Here is an 11934-nt window from a genome sequence, read left to right as displayed (position 1 = left end):
TTACAAAATTCTCACGAAAATTCTATCATCAAGGCTTATAAAGGTTATTCACAAAATCATTGGCAAAGAACAAACCGCTTTCTTAAAAGATCGTAGCATTCTTGATAGTGTTCTAATTGCAAACGAGGTCATTCAAGAACTAAAAAGAAATAATGATACGGGGCTCATTTTTAAGGTTGACTTCGAAAAGGCCATCGATTGTATTAATTGGAACTTTCTTTATGACACCATGACATGTCTCGGCTTTGGTCAAAAATGGGTCAAATGGATTATGGAATGCCTAAAATCGTCATCCATATGCGTACTCATTAATGGCTCACCATCAAAAGAATTCATTCCCGAAAGAGGCATTAGGCAAGGTGATCTTATTGCCCCCTTTCTCTTCATTAATGGGGGCCGAAGGCATCAACATCCTCATCAAATGTGCTCTAAACAATGGTCATCTAAAAGGTTTGGAAGTCGGGCAAAATAAGGTTATCGTTTCTCACCTCCAATATGCGGACGACATGATTTTTCTCGGCAAACGAAGTAAAAGAAACGCCTCAAACATTTCTAAACTTCTCTCTTGTTTTGAAGAACTATCGGGCTTAAAAGTCAACCGGAAAAGCAATCTTTATAGCCTAGGTGTCCCACAAAATGAAGTGGTATCTGTAGCGACCCGACCAAATCGTCATTGACGGCGCCATCTACTTAGGTCCCGTTACGTGGTCATAAGTCTTTAAAACAACGTTTGACCAAAAGATATGTCGCATTCATTTCAAATGTAAAGGTTGTTCAAGTTTTACAAGAATAGTTCCACCACAAGTTACGATACAAAGTTTTAAGTACAAATGAAACTTATGCGACACAATTTAAAAGTATCCAAAAGACGCTCCATGTATGCATGTATACTCGACATCCAATGCAAGTATCAAAATAATGAGCGGAAGCATGTATCATGTATCGTTCAAGGACCTGAGAAAAACATAGAAATCTGTCAACGAAAACGTTGGTGAAATCATAGGTTTAAGTAAGTAAGTACAAGTGAACCACAAGATTTGCATCAATGAAATAATAGTAATACATTCCAAAAGTTTGTTTCACGAGCACCCAATTATCAATGCTTAACATTCCTTCCATTGAACCCCATCACTTAGTGCTAGAACATACACTGTTTCTCGAAAATATATTTCATTCGTAAACGGTAGCGAACCGTTTGAATGAGGGTTTGTCAAACCCATATGGATCCATACAACATAAGTTCTCGCTTACACCCGGCAAGTGTAACTAATGATAATCGAATTGAGGATTTTGTTCTAAACTCGTATGTAGAATGTTTGTTTTCCTGTACTTGTGTTCACTTAGTAAAGAAATGTTTATGTTTTCTCATCCCAAATGTAAGTTCAAAAAGAGTAAAAGTGGGACTATGATCTCACCTTGAGTGCAAGAGTTAATAAAGTACTTCAACAAGTAGACGCGTGCAAAGACAAAGCTAGTCTTGACCTAATCATATAGGTTGTATCAATAACGGTAAACACAAACGGTCAAAGATGTTCAATTAGTCCTATGACTCGTTACGACTCGATTATGTAGCATGTGAATCAATTAGTCAAGTTTCATGCACGATACAAGTAACTAAGCATGTTAGAACGATCGTATAATTGTTTGGTTAAGTTTGACTAAAAGTCAAACTTGGTCAAAGTCAAAGTCAACGGGGTCGGATCGGGTGTCCGACAATTTTCTCATGATGAGAAATCATTTATGAGCAGAATGGCCAAGTTTCATGTTAATCGGAGTTACGGTTAAGCGGGAAACATTTTGTGAAAGGAAAAATAAAAACTAAAATGAGCTGGGCATATGCGCGGCGCGCAAAGGGTTGCGCGGCGCGCACCCAAGTGTAAATCCTGGTCAGAACTTAACCACGAAGGAAAACATCTGGGATTTCTAATTTTGCGCGGCGCGCGGGTATATGCGCGGCACGCAATACCTGGGAAACATGCAGTTTGCAGAAAAATACCAAGTCACGAACCAAAACTCAAATTAACCTATTTTATGAACCGAAAACATCCAAAATGCATACTATATATCGTCGGAAAGGTAATTTGACAAGGAAAACAACTAAACACGTTTCATCAAACAAAAACATCAATTTCAATAACCGATTTTCCGTCAAGTGATCATTAAGAATCCATTTTCAAAGTTTCAAGTTCATCAAATGCATTTTAAGTTTCGGGAATCCAATTCACACATGTGATATGCCGTTTTGAAGGTAATCAAACACACATTGCAACAAAACACTTAAAAACAATATCTCATAGCATTTGACGCATCAAAAGTTCATGTAAAGCTCATCAAACCCTAATCCAAGTTCACAAAATCATTAATCATGTTCTTGGAGTTTCCTTAATCAACCTATACATCAAAACGAAGCTAATGATACTAGTAACACTTTTAAAACATGCACTTTAACAATCTAACAACATTTGATCATCCAAAATCAAGGATTTAGCAAGTAATTTTCATATTGAACTAGTTACACCAAAAACAACGAATCGAGCATACAAATTACATACACGACATCACAATGAGCCATAGACACTAATTAACAACTTTATAACTCAAAAATCTCAAGAACACATAAAATTAGTGATTTTAGAAAGTTACCCAAATGAGATGAAGTTGGTATCAAATTGAAGAGGATGAAGAGAGGATTCCAAATATGTAGTTTATTTTGTTGTAAGCCTCCTAGATCGAATTTAGATGATGATTGAATGAATTTGGAAATTGGGTGTGTTCTTGCTAGAGAGAAAGAGAGAGAGATGGAGGTGGAAATGAATGGGTGAAAGGGGTTTGACCCTTTGACCTAGTCAAGGGTTTGATCCCTTGTCAAGTTTAGTCCCTCAACTTTCGTTCGGGTGCGGGAATTACCTAAACGAGATAATTTAAAACGCGTATCAACGGGAGATGTTATAAACATATAACGGACTTTATATTAGTATAACGGAAAAGTAAATGGAAAAAGGCGGGATGTTACATTACCTACTCCTTAAAAGAAATTTCGTCCCGAAATTTAAGTAGGCGTAGTAGTCGTTGTTTCTTCCTCGAGATCTTGCGTTTCCGAATTCACGAATAGATGAGGATACTTCCTTTGCATTTGATCTTGTCTTTCCCAAGTAAACTCGGGTCCTCTTTTGGCATTCCAACGAACCTTAACAATCGGGATTCGGCTTTGTTTCAATGTCTTGACGGAGGTGTCCACAATTTCAACCGGTTCCTCCACAAAATGAAGTTTGTCATCGATAGTAAGTTCTTCGAGAGGGATGACGATATCGGGTTCGGCAAGACACTTTTTCAAGTTAGATACATGGAAAGTAGGATGAACGGAGTTCAATTGAGGCGGAAGATCTAAACGATAAGCAACGGTTCCAATACGCTCCAAGATTTCGAAAGGACCAATATACCGCGGATTTAGCTTCCCGCGTTTCCCAAAACGGATTACACCCTTCCAAGGTGCGACTTTTAACATTACTCGGTCACCGACTTGAAATTCAAGATCGTTGCGTCGTTTGTCGGTATAGCTCTTTTGACGACTTCGGGCCGTCCTAAGCCTATCTCGGATTTGAACGATTTTCTCGGTGGTTTCGTGAATGAGTTCGGGTCCGGTGATTTGCACGTCGCCTACCTCGGCCCAACAAAGAGGTGAACGACATTTGCGGCCATATAGCGCTTCAAAAGGTGCGGCCTTTATACTAGCGTGATAACTATTATTGTAAGAGAACTCGGCGAGAGGTAAGTGCTTGTCCCAAGCTTTTCCGAAATCAACCACGCAAGCTCGTAACATGTCCTCTAAGGTTTGAATTGTACGTTCGCTTTGTCCGTCGGTTTGAGGATGATATGCAGTGCTCATGTCTAAACGCGTTCCCAACGCTTCTTGCAATGTACGCCAAAATCTAGAAACGAAACGGCCATCTCGGTCGGATATAATCGATAAAGGTACACCGTGTCGGGCTACGATCTCCTTAATGTAAAGTTGTGCAAGTTTCTCCATTTTGTCCGTTTCTTTCATGGCCAGGAAGTGTGCGGATTTGGTGAGACGGTCAACAATAACCCAAATGGTATCATAACCGCCCGTCGTTTTTGGTAGTTTGGTGATAAAATCCATCGTTATCCTTTCCCACTTCCATTGCGGGATCTCGGGTTGTCGAAGTAGTCCGGACGGTCTTTGGTGTTCAGCTTTGACTTTGGAACATGTCAAACACTTGGAAACATATGTAGCTACGTCCCTTTTGATGTTCGGCCACCAATATATTTGTTTAAGGTCGTGGTACATCTTATTGGCACCGGGGTGAATCGAGTATCGTGACTTATGGGCTTCATCTAAAATAAGGCTTCGTAGGTCCCCATAACTAGGCACCCAAATCCTTCCGGCGTAATATCGGAGTCCGGTCTCCCTAATTTCGAATCGAGAGACGAGAATGTTCAAGAGCTCGTGCGAAAGGTTTTCATCCTTGAGAGCCTCATCTTGGGCTACCCGAATTTGGCTATTAAGGTTTGTGTGAATGGTGATGTTTAAAGCTCGAACACGAAGAGGCACCGCTCTTTCTTTTCGACTTAAGGCATCGGCTACTACATTTGCCTTCCCGGGATGGTAACGAAGCTCGCAATCGTAATCGTTTAAGGTTTCAATCCACCTTCGTTGTCTCATGTTTAGTTGCTTTTGATCGAAAATGTGTTGGAGACTTTTGTGGTCGGTAAAGATAGTACTCTTGGTTCCATAAAGATAGTGTCTCCACATTTTAAGTGCAAAGACGACGGCTCCGAGTTCGAGATCATGTGTCGTATAGTTTCGTTCATGAATTTTGAGTTGTCGAGAAACATAAGCAATGACTTTCGTTCGTTGCATCAATACACACCCAAAACCATGTTTCGAGGCGTCGCAATATACAACAAAGTCATCATTGCCTTCGGGAAGTGACAAGATAGGAGCGGTGGTTAGCTTCGTTTTCAAGATTTGGAATGCGGACTCATGTTCGGTCGCCCAGATGAATTTCTTTCCCTTGTGAGTCAATGCGGTTAGAGGACGTGCAACCAAAGAGAAGTTTTCGATGAATCTACGATAGTACCCGGCGAGACCCAAAAATTGACGAATGTGAGTAGGAGTAGTAGGAGTCTCCCATTTACTAATGGCTTCGATCTTTGTGGGATCGACTTTAATGCCTTGATCACTTACAACATGACCAAGAAATTGAACTTCCTTCAACCAAAATTCACACTTGGAGAATTTGGCATAAAGTCGTTCTTGTCTCAAGAGTTCAAGCACAAGTCGGAGATGTTGTTCGTGCTCTTCTTCATTTTTAGAATAGATCAATATATCATCGATGAACACAATAACGAATTTATCGAGATACGGTTTGCACACGTGGTTCATAAGATCCATGAACACCGCCGGTGCGTTAGTGAGACCAAATGGCATGACGAGGAATTCATAACTACCATAACGAGTTCGGAAAGCGGTTTTGGAGACATCTTCCCCCTTAACCCTCAACTGATGATAACCCGAGCGGAGATCGATTTTCGAATATACACAAGACCCTTGTAGTTGATCAAAGAGGTCATCGATGCGAGGAAGAGGATATCGGTTCTTAACCGTCAATTTATTTAGTTCACGATAATCAATGCACATTCGTAGGGATCCGTCTTTCTTTTTAACAAACTAAATCGGAGCGCCCCAAGGTGAATGGCTAGGTTGGATAAAACCACGATCAAGTAGTTCTTGGATTTGACTTTGCAATTCTTGCATTTCAGATGGAGCGAGTCTATATGGTGCACGTGCTACGGGTGCGGCCCCCGGAATAAGATCGATTTGGAATTCAACCGGTCGATGAGGCGGAAGACCCGGCAATTCGTCGGGAAATACATCGGAATAGTCACTAACAATTGGCACATCATCGATGTGCTTCTCATCGGACTCGACTTTCTTAACGTGGGCAAGGATCGCAAAACAACCCTTACGGAGTAGTTTTCTAACTTTAAGGCACGAAACGAGGTTGAGTCTGGTGCAACTCTTATCGCCATAAACAATCAAAGGTTCACCATTCTCGATAGGAATTCGGATTGCGTTAAGATCACAAAGAATGTGAGATTTCGTTTTAACTAACCAATTCATACCGATTATTACATCAAAGCTTCCTAATTCCATGGGTATCAAGTCAATTTCAAATTCCCTACCCAAAATGTTTAACGTACACCCCCGGTAATATGTGTCGGCACTTAATAGTTTTCCGTTAGCCACTTCAATGGTATAAGTGGTATCTAATGGAAGAGGTGGAGTGCTAAAAGAATGAGTCAAAGTCTTGGATACAAAACATTTATCGGCACCCGAATCGAATAAGCAAGTAACATAAGAGTTGTTTAGAAGAAACGTACCCGTGACTAGTTCATTGTCATCTCGGGCTTCCTCGGTGTTGATGTTAAAAGCTCGGCCGCGCGTGTTGGGGTTATCTTTCTTCTTTGGGCATGCATTTCTATAATGACCCGTTTGGCCACATTCGTAACAAGTGCCCGTCTTTGGTGCATTGGGCCACTTTCGAGCGACGGGAGTGGCACTTTTACAATCGTTGGCCTTATGACCAATTCCTTGGCACCGATGGCAAATTAGCTTACTACATTCGCCAAAGTGATGTTTGTTGCATTTGTTGCAAAGAGGTAGGTTCCCGGCATAACCCCTCTTGCCGTCGTTGTTGAAGGGCTTTTTGGTGAAGGTGTTGTTGTTGTAGTTGGTTGATGGAGTGGCTTCCCATTTCCTTTTGTTGCCACCCGACTTGTCCTCGGCCTTAGGAGCCGGCACTACGATTTCGTCAACCGTTTCAATTAGTTGGCGAGCCATGTTCATAGCGGCTTGATGAGTAGTGGGTTTGGATGACATCACCCCTTGTTTGATGCTTTTTGGAAGACCGAGCATGTAGAGCTCAATCTTTTGAGATTCGGGGTTAACAAGATTAGGACACATCAAGGATAGTTCGGCGAAGCGTTGATTATAAGCTTTAAGATCGTTTCCGACCGCTTTCAAAGCTCTTAGTTCTTCCTCAAGCTTTCGGGTTTCTTCGCGCGGAAAATATTCAACAATCATCTTTTCCTTTAGATCGGCCCAAGAGAGGGCATGAGCTTCATCGGTACCCACCGATTGAACATAGGTGTTCCACCATGTTAGAGCAATTCCGGAGAAAGTGTGAGTGGAGTATTTGACCTTGTCTTGATCCCGGCAACCGCTTATGCTAAAGACGGCCTCGGTTTGTTCAAACCAACGAGTAAGCACAACCGGTCCCCCGGTTCCATCATAAGTGTGGGGTTTGCACCCCATGAAAGCTTTGTAGGAGCACCCTTCGCTAGAGTTACCGGCTCCTTGGTTGTTGTTGTTGTTGTTGTTGTGGTTGTTATTATTATTGTTGTTGGATGAGTGACCGGCCATGGCCGCATCTACGGCGGTGGCTATCATCCGTTCGAGAGCTTGTTCGGGAGTTTCATTGCGGCGTACACGACGAGGAGCCATTGTTCCTTCAAGACACAAGAATATCATTGATTAGTATTCTCAATAATACTAACCGTGATATAGAATAAAGATAAAGAGAAGTTTTTCCTCGACTCGCCTTAAATTCTTTATGTCATAATGTCGGAACGTTCATATGAGTCACCGTAATATAATCCCGGAAATTATATTACCCTGATTCATATGTGCATTCGACATCATTTCATATAGTCAAGGTGGCGCGTCAATCAAATTAAACAACGTGAGATTAAGATGAACTAAGAGTAGATATGAGTAGAAGCGTTCGAGTATAAATGCACAAGTAGTCAAGTAATTCCTACTTCAAGTCTATATGCCGGTTGTAGTCTAGACTCACCAATGTACCCTATGACTCGGGGTTGACACTAATGAACTCTAAATCCCTACAACCAACGCTCTGATACCATCTGTAGCGACCCGACCAAATCGTCATTGACGGCGCCGTCTACTTAGGTCCCGTTACGTGGTCATAAGTCTTTAAAACAACGTTTGACCAAAAGATATGTCGCATTCATTTCAAATGTAAAGGTTGTTCAAGTTTTACAAGAATAGTTCCACCACAAGTTACGATACAAAGTTTTAAGTACAAATGAAACTTATGCGACACAATTTAAAAGTATCCAAAAGACGCTCCATGTATGCATGTATACTCGACATCCAATGCAAGTATCAAAATAATGAGCGGAAGCATGTATCATGTATCGTTCAAGGACCTGAGAAAAACATAGAAATCTGTCAACGAAAACGTTGGTGAAATCATAGGTTTAAGTAAGTAAGTACAAGTGAACCACAAGATTTGCATCAATGAAATAATAGTAATACATTCCAAAAGTTTGTTTCACGAGCACCCAATTATCAATGCTTAACATTCCTTCCATTGAACCCCATCACTTAGTGCTAGAACATACACTGTTTCTCGAAAATATATTTCATTCGTAAACAGTAGCGAACCGTTTGAATGAGGGTTTGTCAAACCCATATGGATCCATACAACATAAGTTCTCGCTTACACCCGGCAAGTGTAACTAATGATAATCGAATTGAGGATTTTGTTCTAAACTCGTATGTAGAATGTTTGTTTTCCTGTACTTGTGTTCACTTAGTAAAGAAATGTTTATGTTTTCTCATCCCAAATGTAAGTTCAAAAAGAGTAAAAGTGGGACTATGATCTCACCTTGAGTGCAAGAGTTAATAAAGTACTTCAACAAGTAGACGCGTGCAAAGACAAAGCTAGTCTTGACCTAATCATATAGGTTGTATCAATAACGGTAAACACAAACGGTCAAAGATGTTCAATTAGTCCTATGGCTCGTTACGACTCGATTATGTAGCATGTGAATCAATTAGTCAAGTTTCATGCACGATACAAGTAACTAAGCATGTTAGAACGATCGTATAATTGTTTGGTTAAGTTTGACTAAAAGTCAAACTTGGTCAAAGTCAAAGTCAACGGGGTCGGATCGGGTGTCCGACAATTTTCTCATGATGAGAAATCATTTATGAGCAGAATGGCCAAGTTTCATGTTAATCGGAGTTACGGTTAAGCGGGAAACATTTTGTGAAAGGAAAAATAAAAACTAAAATGAGCTGGGCATATGCGCGGCGCGCACCCAAGTGTAAATCCTGGTCAGAACTTAACCACGAAGGAAAACATCTGGGATTTCTAATTTTGAGCGGCGCGCGGGTATATGCGCGGCGCGCAATACCTGGGAAACATGCAGTTTGCAGAAAAAGACCAAGTCACGAACCAAAACTCAAATTAACCTATTTTATGAACCGAAAACATCCAAAATGCATACTATATATCGTCGGAAAGGTAATTTGACAAGGAAAAAAACTAAACACGTTTCATCAAACAAAAACATCAATTTCAATAACCGATTTTCCGTCAAGTGATCATTAAGAATCCATTTTCAAAGTTTCAAGTTCATCAAATGCATTTTAAGTTTCGGGAATCCAATTCACACATGTGATATGCCGTTTTGAAGGTAATCAAACACACATTGCAACAAAACACTTAAAAACAATATCTCATAGCATTTGACGCATCAAAAGTTCATGTAAAGCTCATCAAACCCTAATCCAAGTTCACAAAATCATTAATCATGTTCTTGGAGTTTCCTTAATCAACCTATACATCAAAACGAAGCTAATGATACTAGTAACACTTTTAAAACATGCACTTTAACAATCTAACAACATTTGATCATCCAAAATCAAGGATTTAGCAAGTAATTTTCATATTGAACTAGTTACACCAAAAACAACGAATCGAGCATACAAATTACATACACGACATCACAATGAGCCATAGACACTAATTAACAACTTTATAACTCAAAAATCTCAAGAACACATAAAATTAGTGATTTTAGAAAGTTACCCAAATGAGATGAAGTTGGTATCAAATTGAAGAGGATGAAGAGAGGATTCCAAATATGTAGTTTATTTTGTTGTAAGCCTCCTAGATCGAATTTAGATGATGATTGAATGAATTTGGAAATTGGGTGTGTTCTTGCTAGAGAGAAAGAGAGAGAGATGGAGGTGGAAATGAATGGGTGAAAGGGGTTTGACCCTTTGACCTAGTCAAGGGTTTGATCCCTTGTCAAGTTTAGTCCCTCAACTTTCGTTCGGGTGCGGGAATTACCTAAACGAGATAATTTAAAACGCGTATCAACGGGAGATGTTATAAACATATAACGGACTTTATATTAGTATAACGGAAAAGTAAATGGAAAAAGGCGGGATGTTACAGTATCAATGGCAAGACGTATAGAATGTTCTCCCGGCACGTTTCCGTTTACTTACCTCGGGATGCCAGTAGGAATTAAGATGAACAATATCAACTCATGGTAACCCATCATCAAAAAGTTCAAGAAACGGCTCACGGATTGGAAAGCTAAATCCATCTCATTCGGTAGAAGACTAACCTTGGTGAAATCTATCCTTAGTAGTTTACCCCTATATTACTTTTCTATATTTCAGGCCCCCTTAAAAATAATAAAAACTCTTGAAAAATTTCGTCGTAACTTTTTCTTGGGGGGGGGGGGGTTAACAAACTTTGTTGGGTTAAATGGGATCGGGTACTTCTTAACTATGAAAAGGGCGGGTTAAATATTGGTTCACTCGATGCTAAAAACCTTGCTTTTATTTGTAAATGGTGGTGGCGTTTTAAGAACGAAAACAATGCTTTTTGGACCCAAATAATCTCTAGCATCTATGGACCCAACGGGGGACTGGATCTCACTTCAGGTAACAATACAGTTTCAGGCTATTCGGTCTGGAACTGCATCATAAAGGCTGGCCACACTATCGATTCACTTGGCATAAACTTTACTTCATCATTTTCTAAAATTGTAGGTAATGGCAAAAGCACACTTTTTTGGTACGACACATGGCTAAATGGACGCAAGCTTAAAGAGTCACACAATCATTTATTCAATATGGAACGCAACAAGCTCACATCGGTTGCAGACAGGCTGACGACGTCAGATTCTGATGTTGCAGGCTGATGGGACTGGACCAGACCCCCAAGGGGGAGAACAGAATATGAACTTATTGATCTTAACAACCTCACCTCTACATCTTCATTAAATGACAGAGAAGATTCCTGGAAATGGCTTCTTGATAATAATGGTTCGTTTGCGACAAAGATACTAACCGGCATAATCGACGACAAAAAGCTGAACACACAAACAATCTTTGAAGAAACTGTTAGAAACAAAGCAATTCCTCAAAAGATTAATATTTTTTCTTGGAGAGAGAAAATGGGTAGACTTCCTACTCGTTCAGAACTCGACAAGCGAGGTATCGATCTCAACACTACCTTATGTCCACTTTGTAACGATCACGTTGAAAATCTGGAACATGCTTTAACGCAATGTCACCATGTCAAAAATGTATGGACTTCTTTTCTCAAATGGTGGAACCTCCATTTTATAAATGTCTCAAACTTAAACGATGCACTCATCTCCGACCAAAACCCTCCTTCCAAATCAATTGGCAAAACAATTTGGCAAGCATAAAAAATGATTGCTTGTTATACAATTTGGAAGTATCGAAACGCCAAGGTCTTTAGGAATAGAGAATGGAAGCCCAACATGATCATTTCGGAAATTCAACTTTCAAGCTTCAATTGAATTTCTAAAAGGTTAAGGAAGGCATCTTTTGTTTGGCATCAATGGCTAATTAATCCCATTTCCTTCATTACACCATTCAACAATCGTACCGAGGTCGGTTAACATCATGGCATCGGTTTAGATTATGTTCGTGGATATGCAACTTGATCGGTTGAATCACAGATTCGCTGTTTGAATGAATTGACTCCGTGTACTTTGTCACTGGCAATGTTCAGTACTGTCCATTGTGTCAATTCAGCTTGTTCACGCAAG

General features: G+C 40.2%; 1 protein-coding gene across 1 annotated transcript; it reads left to right on the top strand.

Moving 5' to 3' along the window:
- The first annotated feature begins 311 nt into the window (after positions 1 to 311).
- Positions 312 to 11568, top strand: LOC139854686 (uncharacterized). The gene is made up of 4 exons (XM_071843976.1): positions 312 to 644; positions 10720 to 10795; positions 10904 to 11030; positions 11145 to 11568. The coding sequence occupies exons 1-4, from the start codon at positions 312 to 314 to the stop codon at positions 11566 to 11568; spliced, it is 960 nt and encodes a 319-aa protein (XP_071700077.1).
- The last annotated feature ends 366 nt before the right edge of the window (positions 11569 to 11934 follow it).

The sequence above is a fragment of the Rutidosis leptorrhynchoides genome, chromosome 6 (genome assembly GCF_046630445.1).
Source record: "Rutidosis leptorrhynchoides isolate AG116_Rl617_1_P2 chromosome 6, CSIRO_AGI_Rlap_v1, whole genome shotgun sequence".
Lineage (NCBI taxonomy): Eukaryota > Viridiplantae > Streptophyta > Magnoliopsida > Asterales > Asteraceae > Rutidosis > Rutidosis leptorrhynchoides.
Note: the sequence above shows the minus strand (reverse complement) of the source record. Positions and strands in the feature narration are given on the sequence as shown.

Coding starts and splice junctions, on each gene's coding strand:
- LOC139854686 (XM_071843976.1), top strand. CDS start 312: ATGGCTCACCATCAAAAGAATTCATTCCCGAAAGAGGCATTAGGCAAG. Junction 10,796..10,903: donor GGGACTGGATCTCACTTCAG/GTAACAATACAG, acceptor CTAAAATTGTAG/GTAATGGCAAAAGCACACTT. Junction 11,031..11,144: donor GTTGCAGACAGGCTGACGAC/GTCAGATTCTGA, acceptor ATTAAATGACAG/AGAAGATTCCTGGAAATGGC.